We start from the raw sequence: 24,476 nt of genomic DNA on the forward strand, positions 1-24,476 counted from the left end.
TGAGCCTATTATAGGCTTTGTCCTTGTTATCTCCTCATCACAATCACCATTATCACTTGTGGATCTCAAAGTTTCAATATATCACGAGGGAAGGGCGAAATAGTTTCAATATATCACGAGGGAAGGGCGAAATAGATTACATAAATATGTCCACTCAAGACTCTGCTTCAGATTATCCTAAAAATAGATTTTAAAGTCAAAAGATTCTTCAATGACGTAATTTTATTCAGGAACATATTCCAATATTATCCCGCCTTCGGTAGTGTCAGCCAAATCAGTAACAGCCCCTTTTCTTTGCCTATAGTCTGGCAACAAAGGAAACAAAGTGCCCGCATCCGTTGTACGATCATGGAAGCTAAATTTCCCTTCTTGAGTGAAAAATAAAATTCATCATAATATACTGAACTGCAATACACATATAACACATATCTGCTAAATATGCTTAACTCGTTTTTTTATAAACATATTGAGTTTACAACATTGCTTGTCAACATGCAACTTCTGCACCATGTAGAGTGTCCTGATTGATGAACAAATCAGGTTTGATTTTTTTTTCAATTGAAGAATTTACAGATCTCGTATACTTGATCATTCTATATTATGAAGATCTTCTGATTGATATGACTTTATGTAGTACCCAGACGGATATAAAAAAATAATGACAGTTGACCTCAAACAAATAAAGCAAGGGAATCAAAACAATCTCAGCAGCATTTAAGTCGCAATTACTAGAAAGCCATTTTAGATGCGATCAATCCTTCTTTTTCCTCCATTCCTTTCCGTGGATTGGCAAGATGGCGTCAAGATCGAACAAATCCATGTGACATATCAGGTTTCCCAATATCATTCGGATTTCTCTCCGTCCAGACATTTGCATCCCTGTATCCCAAATCAAAAAGCTCGTCTAGAACATCATCATCAGCTGGCTCTAATGCCCAACTAAAAAGCTGCAATAGCGAAAGACTGTCAGAGCTCTATAGAGAGGCTAAAACTTTATAAAAAAATTGCTTTGTTGATTTTTCAAATGACTCGTACGATAATAGATATTTTCAGGTAATTATTATTTCACTATACCTGCCTTGCCGATGCCCTATTTTCTGGATTGCAATCTGGGCTGATTCCAATGCCTTGCAACCCCAATTGGCTAACTGGAAAAGCACAAACTCTGACCTGCATAAAAATACCAACTAATTAAATATCGTACAAAAATGCCCTCCCTAACCAAGGGTAGAGCATTCACGATAGCACGACCTATTTTAAAACCAATGGTCATCAAGACAATCACGAGTACATTCATGCAGATCTTTGGCAACCCAGCAACCTGCAATAAACGTAAGAATATCACGGCATAAACTATTCTCAATTTTTAATAGGTTGCCACCTTGATTATACAACTGCAATCAAAGACCCCTTGTCTAATAGGAAGAGTCTTTTGATCACTGGTTCTGTGCACCTATTGACCGCAAAGTGCAACCCTGAGCTTTAGCATATTTTTGCAGGGTGAGGCTGGCGTTGGGGTAGATGATCTCTCTGCTTGAAGGCAGACATCTGAGACAAATCCATCTTTCAATGAGCTAGAGAGAACTTGAATTCGCCAATTTCAATGCCTGATCTCAACCTGGCCAGGATGGAGATTTTTACTATATACAAGGAAGTGAAGTTGTTAAATGACAACTTCCTGGACCTAAATTTTGGTTTTGGACAATCTTATGGTGACCCACTCTCAAAGGTGCATGAAGATATTGGTGACCAGGAAGGAAATTATTACTATTGACAGAAAAGTAAAGTTATTTAAGAGTTACTACATGGATCACAGTCTGGTTTTTTAAAATGTTGTGGGGACCCATTATCACCCCATGGACATGTCTGGTATGTTCACCATCACTATTCTGGGTTTGGTAGGGTTGGTGGAAGTCTTTCAAGGTGTTTCATTTTTGCATCCTGTTCATAATAGATCTGCAGGTAGCTGGCTAAAAGGACGTAATAATCAAAGGTAAGGCAGGCTGCGAGTTTAAACCTTGAGATGAGTCGGTGGTTGGAGAGGCATTTTTGAGTTTTAAATGCCTTTAGAGGAAAAAACTGAGTTGTTTTTGTTTTCCGCTAGCGTAACCCCGCTGTTTTTGTTGTTATTGCTGGTCAGAAAATTCCCCTGGACTCTTCCCAGTTTTTGCATATAACAATTAAGGTCATTAGTTTTGTATGATCTTTTTTCTAAGCAGAGCTACCATAGATCCTCTACTCTGTTTTTGTTGTTATTGCTGGTCAGAAAATTCCACTCGACTCTTCCCAGTTTTTGAATATAACAATTGAGGTCATTAGTTTTGTAAGATCTTTTTTCTACACAGAGCTACCATAGATCCTCTACTATTCAATCAAAAGATGATTGAAACTATCAAATGATTCTCAAACAATACTAGAATTATACTGAAAAAACTCATGATGTTTTTTTAAATATATATGTAATCGGCAGAAGCCTAGATTATTTATTAATAATTTATTATTATTGTTAAGATTAATTATTATTATGTGTTAATCTCAAGTAGATTCGAAGCCAAGACCTCTCCGATGAGAGGCTCAGAATTTACCGTTGCGATGGAGGCTCTTGCCTGGTTCTGAATTTCAGAATTTGTTTTAATTATAGTTGCAAATCATTTTTGTCTCGTGTTTTGAATTTCCTTTTGATTTGGTATTTGAATTGATTTGTTTTATAATTATGTTTAAAACAGCAATGAGATTTTTTTTTTAAATTCCTAATCAGCATTTAGGTAAGAAATTTGAGCTGTCCCTGACATACTAAACCGTGCCCCATGAAGGAAAGGACAACTACATTAGGACCAGCACTTCCCTCTTATACATAAAGAGGAAGCTTTACAGGTAAACACCAAATTGTTTGTTGCAATAACCCCACCCTTCAATTCTAAGATCAGGATTTCCTTTATGTGCCAAGTTAATTTTTAATTTCTAAGCAAAACAGTTGAATGTAATGAACAAAATCAACTTTTTCTCTTTCCTTACAGATATTACATTAAATGATTTTAGTTCCCTGAGTTTTTTCCAATTTAAACATGGTAATTGAATTCTATTTGCACTTTCATAATGCCACAACAATGCTATTTTCCATAAGTAACAACTGTTGAACTTGATGTAAAGCTAGTTTTGGGGAATCAAAATTCGTGATATATGTATGGCTTGGCCAGAAAATTGGCATGGAAAGTATCATAAAGAGAAGAAACCACACGTGTGACTACAGATCTATGCAAGTTGAAAAAATAACGTTTTAGAAACCCACCATGTTTGTAATTAAAAAAGAACTATAGAAACAGGCTCCAATTAAAAAAAACATAGTTCTAACAAAGGTGCATCCACTTGTAATTAAGTTCTAAGAAAAGCCAGTAAGATATAAAAAAAACTTCCTTTTGTATAAGCCATGCTTGTATTGGGATGACGCTGAATAAACCATTTAATCTTTATAACAGAAAAAAAGAAAAAGAAAACTGAATGGGCGAAAACAAATACCTGCTACAATCTTGTACAAATCAGGCATCACGTGCCACAACAATGCAGACATAGCTATTCTCTGAACTAAATCATATGAAGATAAAGAATTTTAAGGGGAAATTTGTCACATAAACATCGTCATGTTCTAAGAAAAACCATTAAGATCTCAAATATACTCTTTGAACAAACCATGGTCGCTTTGGGATGACCTGAATAAGCCATTTAATCTTTGTAGCAGAAAAAACACCATAATTTTGAATGAGCAGAAAAAATACCTGCTGCAATCTGTACACATCACACATCACTTGCCACAACAATGCAGACATAGATAATCAACTTGGCAACTGCCATAGTTTCTTATATTTAAATAGTTATCCCACCTGAAATTCCAGACCTCGTTATTACGAACATGGTTAGGTTAACACAAGGGTACTGTCCTTGATTTAAGTAAATTTCCACGTATTGTGTACACGTGGTTGAGTAAATTTCCACGCATTGTGTACACATGCATGATGGTCTACATCATGCACTTCCATGTTAAAATATGCTAAAGAAACTTTAGGAGCATACATGGTATGTATATGAAAGATTTCCTTCTTGTCTGCCGTATTCTGATATATAAAATTTGATATTACTAAATTTTCGCAACACTATTTTATACAGGGAAATTATTTTAAACTCAAAAGAATTGAATGATGTGTTTGAACTGAACTCAAAATTAATTAGCCTGGAAAAGTGCATGGATGGAAAATGTGTTCATGTGCATGTGAGTATACATTCTGTGTTGAAACAAACATTTAGAATGACAAAAGGACTGAGATGTGCTGCACAAATTGCAACAGTTTCAAGAATTGCAAAACAAGGACACTTGAGCAACATGAAAGGGATACCAAATTTAATGCACCCTTTGATGGCAAATGCAGGCTATTTCTCTAATAGTCATATTAAAAACTACAGAAATGATCGGATACTTGATTCTTACTGGAAATAGAATGTGTCAATACTTCAAACAGCATACCGTTTTGTCAGCAGCCGTTGGCGGCATAAATAGTGTCAGCCCTCCATCTACGCAGATCCGTTTCCTAAAAACTGTAACAGGTCTAGGTGCAAGGTATCTGTAACAAAAATGACATTTTTCGACACATCACTGTCCACTGAAAATAACTATATGGTAAAATATGATATGAATAGCTCATAAAATTTAAAAAACATATTTAAAATCAGAGAGACTAGTTTCTGGGTCCAACCGTGTGTGATTTTTCTGCAGCTATCTCACTCATCCTGATGGAGGATGAGGGAGTCTGCAAAGAAAATGCACATGGTGGAATACGGAAAAAAAAAAAGATGTCATTGATAATTAAATTCAACAAACATAAACCATATACCCTGGTATGAAGGAAGATGTAAAAACAGCGTCAATCAGATCTTCTTTAGAATTAAACTGGTCTACAAGCAATGCCCTTGGTGACCTGAACACCTGTGTTATAGCAACTGTGCACCATAACAACAGTAAGTTAGACAAAACTGTCAAGTAAAATTAACACAGTATGCAATTACCATAATCTACTATAAAAAAATGGAGCAAGTTTCAAGAAGAATGTTGAGGTCGGAGGCCTCATTCCAGGAGTTGGAGCTACATATAGTTAAGCATATGAATGGACATAAATGTTGAAAGCATTTACAATGTCAGTTAACACAACCCAAACCAACAAAACAAATGCCAGAAATCACTAGTTATATAATGTCGCGTCAAGAAAGTCTATAATTGAAATAGCAAACAAATCTACGGAGTAACCTAGAAATCTACATGAAATTATGGTAAATCACCTAAAACTTTGTGGGCATTTCAAATGCACAATTTGGAGCATCTTATACATATCATATATATGTATATATATATATATATATAACATAAAAAATGATACTAGGGACTTAATTTCATGCACAACTTGGAGCATCTTATATAATATATATCATAAAAAATATATTATTTAGACTTAATTCCACACTGTGAGGCACTGTCACAGTTTAGTATAACAAGTTCAAGTTGGTTCCTAACAGCAAATTTTTCATAAATAAAGTTTGCCCTTAGAGGACTTGCATTATATAATTGTCTTATTCTTATTGTGCATTCTAGTCACTCCATTTTTCCTTGGAATCGGGTGCTATATTAGTTATATGCCAATTTTTTGGTACTCCAAATTGATATTCCACAGCACAGAGATCAGCAAGTAACGAGCCTTCCATTTCTCAGAGGAAAGTATTAACAGAGTGGTGTAAAGTTGAAACTAAAGAGAATTCGTATAAAAATTACAAATTCAAACAAAGAGTGATCATCTTAGCTAAATGCCAATTTTTTGGTACTCCAAATTAATATTCCACAGCACAGAAACCAGCAAATAACAAGCCTTTCATTTCCTGGAGGAAAGTATTAACAGAGTGTTACAAAAGTGAAGCTAAAATATAATTCACTGAGTTACTGGGTTCGCACCCTGGACCCTCGAAATTACTCCTTACCAAGATGTAAGGCAATCCTTTTACACTATCCCTCTGAAACTTCATCCAAAGTTTGTTGACTAACATCAGTCATTTATCTACATCATCTTTCCAATGTTGCCTTGCATCATTATTATTTCCTCGTATTCTCATGACATAGGATCTCCAACATGTCATCTATGTGCTCTGTCATGAATTGTAATATAACTCATCTGTGAAATTCATATTTGTCTTTTATTGAGGTCATGGTATTGTGCACATTGCATGACTGATTCTAGGGATTAAATTGAGGTAAGGAACATAGCAACTTTAGTACGCCCACTTGCATGAATACACTACTGTAAGGTTTTATCTTGTTCCTTCTTACATAAATAGCTTTCCTATCCTCATGTTCTATGTCAATGTGTGAAACTTTAACTGATGCAGGAGCATCTTGGGTTCTTTGGCAATCTTCCATCAACCAAAAATATTTTCAGTTTTCCTATACTAGTTTGTTGTTTGTGGGGGAGCCCTTGTTGTTCGTGTTATTTCTTTCTGCACAATAAAGTTACTTGTTGTGGACCAATTGTGGATCACTCCTCTACGTTCACGGAACTTAATTTCATCTCGCTGAAGAGTTATCTTCCTCTTTGCTCGAGAAGTGTTCATTTCCTGGCATATCGAGTAATGTGTGCCTATGGTATTCAGCTTCTGCGAGGTTTTCGTGGTTTCAAGGCTTTCCGCGGCCTTGGGGACATCTTTTTGGATTGCATGTGTGCCTGTCTTTGTTCCCGCATATGTTAGTTTGCTTAATGGTGTGGTCATTAATTTCCCCTTTGGGGTAGGGCCTATATTTTGTAATAATTGTATCTGTCAGGCCGAATTGTGGTCTTGATGGCCATATATTTGAGGTCTAGGAATAGAGTAAGTAGTGATAAGGAAAATAAGAAGAAAGATATTAGTATTTGGCTCTGTAAGCCCGAATTTCTAAGCTTCTTGTTGTAATTCAATTGTATATGGCTGCAACCAGGTAGGCCTTATGCCTAGCAAATTGTAATAAAATTGTCTCATCATATATGCATTGGAATAAAGATATTTGGTTGTTCTTCCATCTTTTGGTTGTGCTTTTGTGTGGAACTCTAGTAGGGTGGTTGGTGAGTGCCTCTTGAGCCATTTGGCCATCGTCCCTTGCATCAGGTTGTATCAGAGCAAAGGTTTCCTTCTTTGTGGAGTCTTGGGATCGTGAAGAACCCTGTTTGGATTGGTTATAGGGTGGTAGACTTGATTTCTGACCTACAACTTGCAGAGGGTTACGATTCTTGCAAGAACTATTGTTAAAATGGTTCAAGGTGGAGGAAATGCAAATAATGCTATTATGGACATGTTGAGACAAAATGCAGCTAGGGTTTAAGTTGTTGAGACAAGCTAGAGAAGAGTACATCTTGATGATGTTAGCGATGAAGAAGAAGCAGTTGAAAATGGAATTGGAACAGGATGAGGAGAGGCTATGAGCTTTGAGTAGAGAAAATTTCAAACCTTCTTTTGATCCTTCTAGTTATTGTGGAAAGCTTGATACAAATGCTTTATTGGATTGGATCTCTAAGATGGAAAAGTATTTTGAATATGAAAGTACCTCTGATGATAGGAAAGTGAGGATAGCAACCACTAAATTGAAAGGACATGCTTCTCTTTGGTGGGAACATTTCCAAAATAATAGCCAAAGAAAAAAGGCAAAGATCAAAACTTGGGTGAAAATAGTTTGCAAGTAGAAGAAGAAATTTCTTCCTGCTATTATCAAGTTAATTTGTTGAGGAGAATGCATAACTTGAGGCAGAAAGACATGATTGTAACAAATTGTAATAAAATTGTTTCATCATATCTGCATTGGAATAAAGATATTTGGTTGTTCTTCCATCTTTTGATTGTGCTTTTGTGTGTAACTCTAGCAAGGTGGTTGGTGAGTGCCTCCTGAGCCATTTGGCCATCGTCCCCTACGTCAAGTTGTATCATAGTGAAGGTTTCCTTCTTTGTGGAGTCTTGAGATCATGGAGAACCCTATTTGGATTGGTTATAGAGTGGCAGACTTGATTTTTGACCTACAACTTGCAAAGGGTTACAATTCTCGCAGGAACTATTGTTAAAATGGTTCGAGGTGGAGGAAATGCAAATAATGTTATTATGGAAATGTTGAGACAAATTGCAACTAGGGTTTAAGTTGTTGAGACAACCTAGAGAAGAGTACATCTTGATGATGTTAGTGATGACGAAGAAGCAATTGAAAATGGAATTGGAATAGGATGAGGAGAGGCTATTGAGAGCTTTGACTAGAGAAAATTCCAAACCTTCTTTTGATTCTTCTAATTATTGTGGAAAGCTTGATACAAATGCTTTACTGGATTGGATCTCTGAGATGGAAAAGTATTTTGAATACGAAAGTACCTCTGATGATAGGAAGGTGAGGATAGCAACCACTAAATTGAGAGGACATGTTTCTCTTTGGTGGGAACACTTCCAAACTAATAGACAAAGAAGAGGAAAGGAAAAGATCAACACTTGGATGAAAATGGTTTGCAAGTAGAAGAAGAAATTTCTTCCTACTGATTATCAAGTTAATTTGTTGAGGAGAATGCAAAATTTGAGGCAGAGAGACATGATTGTTAAAGACTACACTGAGGAATTCTACAAATTGGATATCAGATCTGGACATGATGATGAGGTTGAAAAGGTTGCTAGATATCTTAATGGACTGGGGACTTCAATTCAAGATGAAATCAGTTTTGTGAAGATGGAAAGTGTGGTAGAAGCATACTTGTATGCCTTGAGAGCTAAAGAAATATTGGCAAAGAAACAAGAGCATAAGCAAAGGACAAGGGAAGGAAGATTTCAAAGAAGTGGATCTTATGGAGAAAGTAGTAGATCTGATAGTACATCTCAAGATAACGGTAAATCACAAGATAATGTAGCAGAGAAAGAGGTAAGTACACTAGAGGTAATTCTTTTGTTTACTCTAGGAATACTAGTAATGGAAAAATGGAAGATAGATCTTGGTTTAAGGACACTTGTTTTAAATGTGGAGAAGGACATAGAGCCTTTGAATATACCTAATCTAGCAAGAAGACAGGAAGCACTAATAGAAATGCCTTAATTCAAGAAGCTATTGATTCACCTAATGACCTGAAAATGGAGAGAGCATAATGATCAGAAGAACTTTGTGGAATAAACAATTGAACTACGAACTTATGACGAAAAGTCTTTTCAAAACTAGACGTAAGATTGAAGGGAAATGTTGTAAGGTAATCATTGACAGTGGTGGTTTGGATAATTTGGCATCAAAGGAATTGGTTTCTAAGTTGCAGTTGCAGAGGTTGAAACATTCTTATCCTTATCACATTGCTTAATCAAGGATGAACACAAGTTCCTAGCAAGTGAACAATGCCTTGTGAAATTCAAGATTGGGAATTATTGTGATGAAGTCTTTTGTGATATTATGCTTATGGATTGTTGTCATAATCTTTTGGGAAGACCTTGGCAGTATGACAGACGCACTTTGCATATGGTAGATTGAATCAGTATCCTATTTGGGCTAATGGAAAGAAACAAGTCTTGTTACCTTTGACAGAGAAACCTAAGAGAAACATGTACCACAATTAGGGTATGTTTGGTTTAAGGAAATCATTTTGTTAAGGACATGAAAAAACAAAATGTTTGTTTTGCTTTGATTCCTAGAAAGACTGAGAAACAAGATGAACTTGAGCATGCACCTGAGGTTAGATGGCCGTTGAAAGTATTTCAAGATATCATTTCAAATAATGTGCCTATTGGTTTACCCCCTATAAAAAGTATCAATCATTGTATGGATTTAATTACAAGAGTTGTTTACCTAATAAAGTACCACATAGGTTAACACTTGCAGAGAATGAAGAATTGAATAGACAAGTGCAAGAGTTGCTTGAGAAGGGTTTGATAAGGGAAATTTTAGTCCTTGTGCAGTACCTGCAGTATTGGAACCTAAGAAGGATGGAGAATGGAGAATGTGCACTGATTTCTATAAATAGGATAATCGTGAAGTATAGATTTCCTTTGCCTAGGATGGATGACATTATGGATTGTTTGAGTGGAACAAAGTATTTGACCATGAGTGGAACAAAGTATTTGACCAAAATGGATTTGAAGAGTGGTTACCATCAGATTAGAATCAGAGAAGGGGATGAGTGGAAGACTGCTTTTAAGATGGATGAGGATTTGTATGAGTGGTTAGTTATGCCTTTTGGTTTAACAAATGCACCTAGCACTTTCATGAGACTAATGAATGAGGTATTAAAAAAAATTCTTGGGCTAATTTGAGATTGTGTCTCTTGATGACATACTAATTTACCAGTAAGACTAAAGAGGAACACCTAATGCATATCAAACAAGTGTTGCAAAGGCTAAAGGAAGAGAAGTTGTTGATAAACCTGAAGAAATGTTCTTTTATGAAGGAAGAGATTGTGTACCTTAGTTTTGTTATCTTTGCTAATGGACTTAAGATGGAACCTGAAAAGGTAAAAGCTATACTTAAGTAGCCTACACCTAAGAATGTTGAGGAAGTTGGATCAATTCATGGATTGGCAGTTTCTATAAGAAGTTTATCAGAAATTTCAGTTCAGTGTGTAACGCTATGACAAAGACAATGATGCTAAGAAGAAATATTCAATCTATGATCAAGAGTTTTATGCAATTGTTCAAGCTTTGAAGAAATGGAGACATCACATGATGCCTAAGGAATTTGTATTATACATTGATTATAAAGCCTTGCAATACTTGGGAAGTCAGAATAAGTTGAATCAGAGAGACATGAAGTGGGTAGAGTATATGCAGAACTTATCATCTGTATTGAAACATAAGAGCAAACAGTCAAATAAAGTAGTAGATGCTTTGAGTAGAAGAAGAAGCTTGTTGACAGAAATGAGGATTGAAGTACTTGGATTTGATGATTTGAAGAACATGTATGAAACTGATCCTGATTTTGCAAAACCTTGGAAAGCTTATAAGAATCAAGTATAAGGCTTGTAAGAATCACATACTTGGTGAGCAGAACAAATGGGTTGACTATTTCATTCAAAAAGACATGTTGTTTAAAGGAATTTAGTTGTGTATACCAAGAGGATCTATGAGAGAAAACATCATCAAGGAGAAACATATTGGTGGACTTCTAGGACATTTTAGGATTGTGCCAATAAAGTTTGATTTCTGAAAGATACTTTTGGCCACAGATGTATATGGATGTAAAGTTGGTAAAGAGTTGCCAAATTAGGCAAGTAGCTAAAGGAACTCAGAATGTGAGCTTGTATACACCCTTACCTATTCCTAGTAAACCTTGGGAAGATATCAATATGGACTTTGTTCTTGGATTACCTAAAACTCAAAAAGGTAATGATTCTATATTGTTGTAGTTGATCGTTTTTTAAAGATGGCAAATTCCATACCTTGTAAGAAGACATCAAATGCAGTACACATAGCAGATCTATTTTTCAAAGAAATTGTTAGACTACATGGATTGCCAAAGATTATTGTTTCAAACAGAAATACTAAGTCTACTGGTTACTTTTGAAGGCACTTTGGAAGAAGTTAAATATTGAGCTTAAGTTTACTTCTACATTTAATCCACAAACAAATGGACAAACTAAAGTTGTGAATGGAAGTTTGGGCAACTTGTTAAGATGTTTGATTGGAGACAAACATACTAATTAGGACTTGATTTTGGCACAAGCAGGGTTTGTGTATGGCAATTCAATGAAAAAAAGTACTAAGAAGACTCCTTTTGAAATAGTGAATGATATGCATCCTAGAGGTACAACTGAGTTGAGAAACTAGAATGTTGAAGTGAAGAATTGTATTGAAGCAAAGGAATTTGTGGATTTTATGAAGAATTTGCATGAGGAAGTAAAGAGTAATCTGGATAACAATAATCAGGGATATAAAGAGAGGGCGGATAAGAAAGAGAAGACAAAAATTTTGAGGTTAGAGATGAAGTGATGGTACACCTAAAGAAGTATAGATTTTCAATTGGAACATTTAGCAAACAGAAAATGAAGAAATTTAGACCAAGATCTTGAGGAAGTGTAATAGTGGAAATGCTTTTGAAGTAGAATTACCTAGGACATGAATATTCACCTATATTCAACATTTCAGAAACCTATGAGTATTTTGAATCTAGTAAAGAAACAACTGATAATCTTGATTATCCTAAGAAGAAGACAGAGGGAATTGAATGAATCTTGGATACCAAAGTAAGCAAGAGCACAAGAGGAAAAGATTGCAAGGAATATCTAGTTCAATGGCAGAATAAACCAGTTAAAGATAGTTCTTGGATATCTCAAGCTGAGATTGATCTTTATGATTCTTCTCAATATGTCAAGGCTTCCTGATGTGGACATCAGTCCTTATTTCCCCCAGGTGTCTAATGCAAAGCATCTTGGGTACTTTGGCAATCTTGCATCAACCAAAAATATTTCCACTTTTCTTGTACCAGTGTATTGTTCATGTTATTTCTTTTCGCGTAGTTGGTTGCTTGATGTGGACCTATTGTGGATCGCTCCTCTATGTTCACAAAACTTAATTTCATCTTGTTAAGGAGTTATCTTCCTCTTTGCTCGAGACGCGTTCATTTCCTAGCATATTGAGTAACATGTGGTGTTTGGCTTCTACAAGGTTGTTGTGGTTTCAAGGCTTTCCACGACCTTGGGGACATCATCTTGGATTGTGTGTGGACCTATATTTGTTCCCGTGGATGTTAGTTTGCTTAATGGTGTGCTCGCTGTTCCCCTTTTTGGAGATTGTAGCCACGATAGAGATCTTTATCTCTAGGTGTTAATGTCGTTATGGTCACCTTCAACTGAAAAGGACATTTATAATAAATTATAATATTGAATATTAAGACATGTGTCATTCAACATGTGTTGAGGCATGGAAATACAAATAGTTGTATTTGAAAATAAAGAGTCATTTTTGAGAAGCTTGAGAGACCTTCGGTTGTAAAGTGAAGAGTCTGTCCTCTTGTTATTTACATCACTTCAAGTGAAGGACATTGTACACTTGAATATTTCATTATCAATAAAATGATCATTTGTTGTGTGGTTGGGTTTTCCCCTTCATTCTGGAAGGATTTTCCCACGGTATTTCTATGTGTCTCTTGTATCTATTCTCGCTATTCTTTATTATTATTTATCATTGATTTCTGGGCTTAATCCAACATGGTATCAAAGCCAGAGGATTTTGTAGGACTTCAACTAACTATTATAAACCTGGTGTTTCTGAAGCATCGTTGAGGTGTCTCTTTTGGACCTTTTATCATGGTGAGAGGGTGTGTGTAATCTCTATTTGTCTATGATAGATATCTTCAGATTATTCTCTTTAAGGAACTTTTTGTGTTCGTATTGATGTTTCATGGCTCTATTGTGATGATGTTTTCGCTTCTCTGTCAGTTTAATTGCTGCATGTTTCATCGGGTTCTTCTTAAATCGTCAATTTTCTCTACCTATTAGACTCCACATGAATGATGATATAGCATCATCCTTTTTGGGCATACTTGAACTCTACTTGAATTTTGATGTATGTCATCCTTGTGGCATCGTTTAATTGTGCATCTTTATTGTTCTTGTTTTAATATGGTCCATTCTCTTTAAATTGCCACCTCCATCAAGAACAGTTCCATTATGTTAGAGTCATCTCCTGTTTGCTCGTGACTCTTCACATTCGTATCCTATTATCTAAATTGTTCTATCATCTTGATGTTCAAGTTGAACTATCATCCCTATGTATGGTTTTTAAGTCTCAAGGACTTTAGAAAGGAAGTCCTATGTGTTGAGAAAATCAAAATCAGTTTGTTTAGATCAAGACTAAGGCATCCAAATTGAAGTAACTTTCTTTTGCCGAAGAAATTATCAAACCGGTCTTCCGTGTTGCCATTTTGTTTCTTGGGTTCTCTCATCTTCAATAAAAAAGACTACAAATCACTAAATGATACCAATTTATTCTCTCTTTTACTCATGGTAGGAATAAGTTCAGCATGTATTAAAGGAGCTGATTATTGGATGGTTGTGTCTTAGAGTTTCCTTATCCCCATCCTATGAAAGAAGGAAATGTGGAGGTTTGCGCCCATGGGTAAAGATTTTTGACACTACTCAAATAGCGAAGGTGGACAATTATTTTCATTCATCCATGAAATCTTCATCTTCTCAGCAGTAGTTGATTTTGTTTTTACGTCTCTGTGTTGTTATATTGCCCGAGATTGGAGAAAATTTGTGTGGTTCAAGATTTCCACAGAGTTTGAGAGCAATTTGAAGGATATGATTAATAAATTCTAGGCCAAGAACTTTATGGGCTTGGGATTATCAAACCATGGAATATTGTCAGCTTAAGTGGAGGAGCTCCCTCTTTGTTTGCCTCTTGCAGTGATGGTAAACTGTCAAAATATGGGAAAACACTCTGGCCCCTTCCAAAAAAAAGACTTTGCATTGGCATCTTGCTATGGAAGCATTTCCAAAAGGGCTTTGGTTTACACCAAAAAGAGAAGTTGATGCAAGAGGAAGGATAGATAGGAGTAAGATAAAATAAATCCAACTTAAACCTACTAACACCCCTTGCTAAGAGCTATACATGAAAGCCTTAAACAAACAACAAGGAACATAAGGACATATCCAACATTTCAATAGGTGTAATTATTTCAATTCACATATAAAGAAAGAACATGCCCAGATGTTAGTCCTTCTGGGTTGCGGCCTTATACAAAGAAAATTACAAAATTGGAGTCCAAGCTCACATCCTCTATCTTCTTCTCTCTAAGATGATCTAAGGTCCTCTTTCCTACATCTAACCAAGCTTCTTTTATAACCAGTTGAGCCACGAGTCAGCTGGTCAAGCATTTAATTACATTTCGGGTCCAATCTTGGAAGAGTAAACCAAAACCCAAGCAAAGGACAACATAAGATCATGCACTCTTAGGAATAGGTCCAAACGAGTTAGGAGTCGATTCCCAACTGCCAATGACGCCACGTCAGCATAGGAAACTGTGCCAAAAGAAACGTGCGTCGGTGGATGAAAACTACATGAAACAAAGACTACAAAGAATGGCACAAAACTCGAAGAATGTGAAACGTCAAAATATGCGCACTCAGGACAAGAATCTAGGATAGGTCCTCAACATGATATCAACTGTGCACAACTTGAAACCAAAAACAGCAACGGCTACTTCGCGAACAGCTGACTGGTATAGAAAACAAGAAATATTTTTGGCTGATGCAAGATTGCTCAAAGACCCAATATGCTGCTACATTAGAAGTATTTAATTATTGTTAAGAAGTATGCCCATATTATTTAGCTAAGATTAAAAGAAATTAGACATATTTAATTGTTTAGAAGTATGCCTATTATACTGATAATTTTGTATATAATTTATGGTTCATATTCGTATGCATAAACAAGAAGATTATATTTGTGATGTCTGGTTAATGAAGATTCTTGGGTGCAGGATGCACCAAAATAAGAATTTCATATTCAGAGGGAGATGTTACAATTCAGACAAAGCTTAAAATTCAAAGGGAGGATTCATTTGCTATCTCTTCTTGCATGATGAAAGTGGTTCTTGATTGAGAGGAAGTCTTTGAATTGACTCCATTCTTACATATGTTGTTAATATTTTGGTATAGTAGGTTTTCATTCTGTAATGGGAGTTGGAAGTCATGTTAAGAGAGCCCATGATTGTATCACGTTGAGAGAATCCGTGATAAAATACTAGTTGTAAACCTTACTAACTTGTTGTGTCGAGAGATTTCATGACAGCATTACGTTGAGTGAGCCCCTGATAAAAGGTGACTATGATTTTTGCAAGTTTGTCATGTTGAGAGATTCTATGACAGCATCACGTTCAATGAGTCCGTGATGAAAGTTGAATGTGATGTTTTATAGGTTTTTCATGTTGAGTGAATCCATGGTTATGAGTTATTGTTACAGTTCTATCATGTTGAGTGATTCCATGATTACTAACAATGAGTAAGTTGCTCTTAGTGTCATGTTGAGTGATTCCGTGAATTTTATAGGATCTATGTGATGAGATTTTATCGTTGAGATTTTGGTTGCAGCGTTGTGTGACTGTTCAGTTAAAGATCTCTCTCTCGCTAAGAGGGAGCGTTGGAGATTGTAGTTGCCATATAGATATTTATCTTTGGGCGTTAACATCATTATAGTCACCTTCAACTGAAAAGAACATTTATAATTGTTAGTGTAAATAATTAATTATTATTACACTTTACTTAAGTTTACTTAAGAATATGCATAAACATAAGAGTTGTCTTGTTGACAACACAGAAGTTAGCAACTTATTTGAGCACATGGTGTCTACAACATCTCTTTATGAGATACACCTATGTAAACTTATTCTCTCATCATTGCACAAACTCATGTGCTCAATGGAGGATAATCCACTCTTTGTGGACATGTGCTTAGTTGTGATGTTTATCTCTTTGCTGACTCCTAATCATTCTAGTTGCCTTTATATATAGGCACTTTTAGTGTGTATTTATCTCATATTCAATTATCTAGTATCTATTACAATAATAGATAAGTCGTCTATTATTAGTTAATGGTTATCTATTGTAAATCTCTAATAAGCTTTAGTTTGCTTTCGTTTTTTGTTTTCTCTAGAGTAGAATGTTTCTATTCTTTACAATCGTTTCCTAAGGAAACATCGTTTCATTCTTTTGCATAAATTGACCTTTCAGCCTCTATTAATATCAAGCAAAAATTTACCAATTACCTCGTAATATGGTATCAAAGCATATTTCTTTATTTTTTTCGAAAATTATAATTTCTTTTCCGAAATTATCAGAGCCAATTTTCGAAATTATTTTGTCATCCTTGCTGGAAAAATAGAAGACCAGTTTTCCCTAATCGCGACTTCAAAATGCATTTTTTCTTCTACTGGTTTTTTGGTCTGAGGATTCTCGAAAATCGCGGGTTTGTTTTTGTTGGAAAATCACGAGTTTTCTTTGATGAAAAATCGTGGCTTTGGCATCCATTTTTGGGAGATCTGCAACCTGCAAATCCCTCATAATATTTCCGACTAAGTTACAGAGGCCTCTTCATTTTTTATTGTCATTTTTAGATGGCTTAGCGTTTGTTACAACCACCATTTCTTGGTTTGGTCACGTTTTCAAATACCAAACACGACTTCATCTATGGTGTCTAGGAGTTTGCAAAGACGTCAAGGCATCAAATACCTTCAATCCGCCATTTTTTTCTACAACTTCGACCCTCCAAGTCGCCAACTAGGGTTTTGCCCGAAACCCTAATTTTTGGGGTCGAAAAAAATTGTTTTCAGATTCTTGGTGGGTTTTTTGAGAGCTCAATCGGGTTGTCCATTTTTTCTAGGTGCCTCGATTTTTGTGTCTCGATTTTCGAGTCAGCAGATCCAAAAAACGACAACATATTCCTTCTAGGTTTTTCAAGCTCTCTTTTGGGTCACTGATTCTTCTGGGTCTTCCAGATTTTTGCCTCAAAGAACGTGCCTTCACAAATTTTCAAAGTTTTAATTGAAAAACATGCCATGGCATCTCTCACAAATATTCAGCCCGAGCATAACTCCAAATTCAATGGTCACAATTATGGCACCTAGAAGCAGCGGATCATCGCTATTTTTGAATATCGAAACACCGATCGACTTGTTTCGGGTGTTACGAAGCGTCCGACTTCTCTGGGTCCTGATCAAGATACATGGGATTTGAATAATCGAAAAGTGATGCTTCTCAAATTATCTATAGCTAATGATCAGCTTTCTCAGATTCCATCTGGTAAGATAGTTGCCGAGATCTAGACACATCTCAAAGGTCTTTATGAAACTTCCTTCTTTTTGACAAACACTTTGTTTTCTATTATTATGGATAGCATACCTCGCTCCAAGCACACCTGAATCGGATTCAGGAAATCCATGATCAGTTGCTTGCCATCGGTCGCAAGATGGAGGAAGAGGATATTGTGGTTATCACTCTTCAGAGTTTACCAAAATCCTATGAGCATTTTATCGAGACCCTCAACATCACATATACTGGTGTTGATTTGAAGTTCACTGATCTCTACACACTACTGCTTCAACAAGATCGGTGGAAACAACAGTTTGATAGCAGCTCCACTTCCACCTCCACAGAGCAAGCCTTTGTTGCGAAACCCTTTCAGAAAAATAAGGGCAAGTTTCAGAAACCATCTCAGCAAAAGTCTTCTGCTCCTGCATCAGATGGTTCTAAAAAGAACATTCAATGCAACAACTGCCAAAAGTTTGGTCACATGAAGGTTGAATGTCGAAAAAGCTTAGTTGCACAGTTTAAGCAATCAAGTTCACAGCCCAAAGCGAAAAATGCAGAGCACACTAAGCAGGTGGAATCTGCCTTTTACGTCTTCATGGCTAAGAGACCTGCAAATCATGTGAAGTTGTCTACCTAGTACATTGATTCAGGTGCCTCTCATCATTTCACTCACCGCAGAGACTAGTTTACTGACTACCAGCCTCATTCAAACTCTATTATTTTTTGTGGCGGAGAAGAGTACACGGTTGTCGGTAAAGGCAACATTCAGATTCGGTCTGTTGGGAGGAATCTCATATTCCTTGATGTGTACTACATTCCAAGGATGGAACTAAATCTACTCTCAATCAGTCAATTGCTGCGACATTCTCCACACTTAGCAGTCACCTTTAGTTCACATTAGTGCACCATCACTGATCAGGTGACTAAGTCTACTGTTGCAATGGATCTTGAGGATCATAGTCTTTTCAGACTTACTGATTCTGGTGATTCTCAGGACTTAGCTATGGCTACTCGGCGATCTTCTGTCAACACACTTTGGCATCAGCAATATGGGCACTTAAATGTGCATTATCTCTCACAACTTGCTCGAGATGAGCTTGTTCTTGGATTGCTAGAGATTCAGACTCAACAGCTTGGAGTTTGTGATGCATGTCAGGCTAGAAAGCAACATCACACACCTTTCACCAGTGGCGATTCATGGCGAGCTTCTCAGGTACTTCAGCTTGTTCATGCCGATATCTGCGGCCGTATGGCCAATTCTTCTGTTCTTGGGTCCAGGTATTTTCTGTTGTTTGTTGATTATTTTAGTAGAAAAATGTTGGTGTATTTCCTTAAAAAGAAATCAGATACATTTCCTATATTTCAAAAGTTTAAACCTTCAATTGAAAAAGAGTCTGGGAAATCTATTATTACTCTTAGATCAAACAATGGGGCGGAATTTTGTTCTAATGTTTTCTCCAGCTTCTTGGATACACATGGCATCAAACGCCAATTAACCACACCCTACACACCACAACAAAACAGTGTAGTTGAACGTCGAAACAGAACAATCACCAAGATGGCTCGTTCCATGTTTGAACACAGACATGTTTCGAAGCAGTTTTGGGCAGAAGCAGTTAACACTACAGTTTATTTGTTGAACCGGTCACCCACAGTGGCGGTCAAAGGTAAAACTCCGAAAGAGGCCTGGTCAGGTCGCAAGCCCAGAATCAATCACCTGAAGGTTTTTGGCTCCCTTGCTTTTGTGTGGATCCCTGATGTGTCACGCACCAAGTTGGATGCCAAGAGTTAGAAACTGATGCTTGCTAGATATAGTAGTCGTCACAAAGCCTACCGCCTGATCGATGTTGAGACATCTCGTCTCATCTACAGTCATGATGTAGTCTTTGATGAGCAGTGAGGACCATTCATGCTTGTTTCTCCTGTTCTTGATCCAGCAGACCAACCTATGATGGCTCATGATTTGGGAGTTCAGCTTTCATTAGGTCTATTTGATGGGAGGCTCCAATAGCTCCTGCAGCTCCGATTATTCCACTGATACCTGTACAAACACCTACGGCTTCTCCTGCAAGATCAGCTCACTTTGTAGATGCTTCACCTGAGTTTGATCCAGATTCTTCTGATGAGGATCCTACTAATCAAGCATCTCCTAGTACTACTATTGGTCATTCTCCTATCCGGCCTAAGTGGTGGGCTACGACACGTGCTGATCTTTGTGATGATGAGCTCATTAATGGGAGAACTACTCAGAAAAAGAGCAAAACTACAAATACTATTTAGCCAACATTCACAGTGTGTTTGAACCTCAAACATATTCCGAGGCTAAAGGAATTCCACAGTGGGAACAGGCCATGACTTCTGAACACCAAAGCCTGTTGAAGAACAACACCTGAGTCCTTTATGATCTTCCACCAAGGAAGAAACCCATTGGTTGCAAATGGGTTTACAAAATCAAATACAAATCGGATGGTACTTTGGATAAGTACAAAAGCTCATTTATTAGCGAAAGGCTTTTCTCAACGTCAGAGCATTGATTATGAGGACCTTTGCTCCTACTGCAAAGATGAGCACCATCAAATTAATCCTAGCCATGGCAGCACAGTTTGACTGGAAGGTCCATCAGATGGACAGCAAGAGTGCTTTCCTGAATAGTAATCTCCATGAAGAGGTCTACATGACGCAGCCTCCTGGTTTCAAGGTTGCTAGTAAAGACTATCAAGTTCTCAAATTGGTAAAAGCTCTCTATGGTTTGAAGTGGTCCCCTCAAGCATGGTACATCAAGATTGATAAGTACCTTAGTGATCAAGGCTTCAAGAGGAGTTCTTCAAACTCAAATCTGTACATCAAGACTACTGACAGTGACATCATCCTTCTGGTTATTCATGTGGATGATTTGATCATCATTGGCAATTCAGCATTTTTGATTCAGGGAATCAAACAAAATTTATACCAGTCTTTTGATATGACTGACCTTGGGTTCATCATTATTGCCTAGGTGTTGAAGTTTGGCAACAATCTTCTGGTATATTCATCTCTCAATCCAAATATGTCAGGGCCTTGATAGACAAATTCCAAATGCAAATTGCAAACCTACATCTACACCTATGGAGAAACGTCTCAAGTTATCAGCAAAGTTTGATTCTCCTTCCGTTGATGATACTACATACAAACAACTAGTAGGTAGCCTCATCTACCTCTCTGCTACTAGACCTGATATCAACTTCGCAGTCAGCTATATTTCACGCTTTATGACAACTCCTAAGGCTAATCATTGGATCGCAACAAAGCGTGTGCTTCATTATGTGAAGGGCACTTCAGATTATGGACTTCTGTACTCTTGAAGTTCTAATCCTAAACTCAGTGGGTTCACAAATTCAAATTGGGTAGGCTCTGTTGATGATAAAAAGTCAACATCTAGATATATGTGTTCAGTTTGGGATCCGATGCAGTCACATGGACCAGTAAGAAGCAACAGGAAATTTCTCTCTCTTCTACAAAGGCCGAATACAGAGGGACTGTTAAGGTAGGATGTGAAGCTATTTGGCTTTGTCGGATGCTTGGGGATATGCAGATGTCACCAGCAGGACCGACTACTCTGTTTGTTGATAACGAAGGCGTTATCAAGTTAGCACGCAATCCAATCTTCCATGAACGAACCAAGAATGTGGATGTTCACTATCATTACATACAACAGCTGGTTGAAGACGAGACTATAGATTTGCAACATGTTCTTGCCACAGATCAAACTACAGACATTCTCACCAAGCCTCTTGGTCTTGATAAGTTTGTCAAATTCAGAGGACAGCTTGGTGTGTTAGATAGATTAACCATTAAGAGAGGGTATTACAATAATAGATAAGTCGTCTATTATTAGTTAATAGTTATCTATTGTAAATATCTAATAAGCTTTAGTTTGCTTTCGTTTTTTGCTTTCTCTAGAATAGAATGTTTATATTCTTTACAATCGTTTCCTAAGGAAACATCATCTCATTCTTTTGTATAAATTAACCTTTCGGTCTCTGTTAATATCAAACAAATATTTACCAATTACCTCGTAATAGTATCCAATCATTTTATATCCATTCTCATTTTATTATCATTAGTCTCTCTTGTGCTATCTATTGAGCTTCTTGATCTTGGCGTTGAATTATTGCCTTTGGCAAATTCTTACATGGTATTAGAGCTATACCAAATTCTTACATGGTATCAGAGCCATAGGAGCTTCATTACATAGCTATTGGCGAGATTTTTTTTGCAAGTCAAGATTGGAGCTTGCTGGTGCAAATCAGATATTGGTATCACATTCAAAAGGTCAAAAAACCCCCAAATCGACTTTTGTTTCATCAAAATCGAACATCTAAGGTGAAATCTAGAGTCATTTATTTTTTGAAGTGCGACGATGGCAATTCAGGAAAAATAATTACAAAGGTGATTTTCAAACAGCGATATCTACCTCATACGGACTCTTTTTTTCGAGCAATTTTTTTTTTGTTTTGGAGTAGAATTTCGTGATCTACACATTGGTGCAAGATGTTTGAGATCTCTATTCCTAAATTTTTTTGCAAATCGCAAATCCCAATTTTTGCACCTTCAAAGGTTTAGTTTGGGCTCATTTGGACACATATTCAAGTGCTATTTTTTATGAAAGTGCATAATTTTTTGTCTACTTTCCAGATCTGGTATCACTTTGGAATAATTTCGAGTAAACATAGTACTTTCAAATTTTGGTCTCATTTTGGCCTATTGGCACTTGAAATTAAGTAGATCCTTGAGAAGTCTTGTGTCTTATCTTGTTGAGTCTAATATAGCTTCATATTTGTTGTTATAACCATCAAAATCAGAAGTCCACTTACGCCTTAAATTGGCAAGTGGCCATTGTAATCACACTAAATATAAAGTGCCAAATCATGCATTAGGAGGGTTTCTTTGATTTTTTTTGCATTTTGGGGGTGCATACATTATTTGATTTCATGGAGTCATGTCAAAAGTGTCACCTTGGTTTAAGATTCAAATTGACAAAAAGGAACTATCAAAAATGGAGTGTTTTGATGATTGATCGTCTAAGAGAACATAAGGAAGTGTTTCCTTATCTATATTCGAACATATTTCCACCTAATACTAATTGGGGACATCTTTCTTTTCTTTGCTTTATGTATAATAGTATGAGTAAGGAATCTTTTGCTCCTCTTAGTAAGGCAAGTAGTCCTCATGACGTTTGGATGTGTCTTTGGGAAGCATATGGAGATCCGCGTGTCCCTCGATTACCAGAGGACATTCTACCTCCAGTCACTCCAGTTGTGGTACCTACAACTCCAATTGAGATCATACCTCCTGATGCTCCTATTGCTTCTACTGATCTAATTCCAACCACAGATGCTCCTGATTCAGTGCAGCAGGAAACACCATGTCTTCCTATTTCAACTTCATGGCATGACTTCCTTCCAGTTATTGCAGTGTTGTTTGTGGAGTCTTACATTGAAGATGTGGAAGACATTATTGATGACATCCATCTTCTCTTTGTTAAGGAGAATTCTTCTTCACTTGTTGTGAGGGAACACTCTGACCCTCAACCACTTGATCTTTCTTTTGAGACTAACATGATTGTGGACACTTCTTTTCAGCAATTGGAGGACTCTTTTAGTTCAAAGGAGACATATCAATCTTTGGAGATTGTATTCCAGTTTCCTCAGACATCATATCTTTTGAGGATTCTTCCTACTAGTTGGGGAGCATTCTCTACTACACCTATGGCACCACTTCTTCCTACAAGGAGGAAAATCATTCAGTTTGCATGGTGCAGCTTCTTCAGTCATCAAAGAGCTTCTTTCATGGGTGTGCCTTCATCATTGAGGGGAGGCTACATTGCTTTTCTTCCCATATCTTCCTATAAGGATGATTCCTTGTCTTTGGAGTTTGACTCACTTTCATCCATGGACATGTTACCTTGTTTGCCACCTTCTTTTGGGCATCCACCAGATTGGCTTGTGGCATGTACATTCCTCAAGGACTTGTCAACATATGAGCAGACTTCAGAGGCAGCATCCATAGCATACTACATATGGATTCCTCATCCATCTTCCTATCCACAATGGGAAGTATACTTGCACCTATACTTGGTGTATCTTCTTCCTAAAGGGAGAAATGTCGTTTGTAGGCATTGGATATTTTTTTGTCTTCATGACATCCTTGTAGGAGATTATTCAATATGGGGGAAATACCATCATGTATTTTTTCTTATGGGGGATATATGCTTGTACATGCATGATGTATGTCATACTAGGGGGGTCTTGATTATTGCATCCTTGCATGCATCTTGTATTTCTTCAGCTCTCTTTTTGGAGGAGGTTTTTCCCATGAGGTTTTCTGTCTTTCTCCGATTGCATAGCATTGTATGACAGCATTGCATTTGTACATCATTGCATTTGTACATAGGTACCTAACATGGCCTAGTATCCGAGACCCACATTGCATCTTGCATTTAGCTTTGTGAGCTTAAGTGCATTCCCCTAAGTTGCACTTAAGGGGGGGTGTTAGTGTAAATAATTAATTATTATTACACTTTACTTAAGTTTACTTAGGAATATGCATAGACATATGAGTTGTCTTGTTGACAACACAAGAGTTAGCAACTTATTTGAGCACATGGTGTCTACAACATCTCTTTATGAG

The 24,476-nt window shown here is 36.8% G+C and overlaps 1 protein-coding gene across 1 annotated transcript in view; it reads right to left on the bottom strand.

Moving 5' to 3' along the window:
• Window positions 1–430: 430 nt before the first annotated feature.
• Window positions 431–24,476, bottom strand: part of LOC149532556 (Acyl transferase/acyl hydrolase/lysophospholipase superfamily protein) — a 43,385-nt gene continuing 19,339 nt past the window's right edge. Inside the window, exons 4-7 of the mRNA XM_089807206.1 lie at window positions 4,884–4,989; window positions 4,517–4,613; window positions 1,075–1,170; window positions 431–947 (exon numbers count right to left, since the gene is read on the bottom strand). Of these exons, the coding sequence (XP_089663332.1) occupies window positions 801–947; window positions 1,075–1,170; window positions 4,517–4,613; window positions 4,884–4,989 (446 nt within the window). The 3' untranslated portion in view covers window positions 431–800. The remainder of the gene's footprint in view (window positions 948–1,074; window positions 1,171–4,516; window positions 4,614–4,883; window positions 4,990–24,476) is intronic.

Source organism: Cupressus sempervirens, chromosome 10 (genome assembly GCF_028749045.1).
Source record: "Cupressus sempervirens isolate cs-2001-9-10 chromosome 10, ASM2874904v1, whole genome shotgun sequence".
NCBI classification, from domain to species: domain Eukaryota; kingdom Viridiplantae; phylum Streptophyta; class Pinopsida; order Cupressales; family Cupressaceae; genus Cupressus; species Cupressus sempervirens.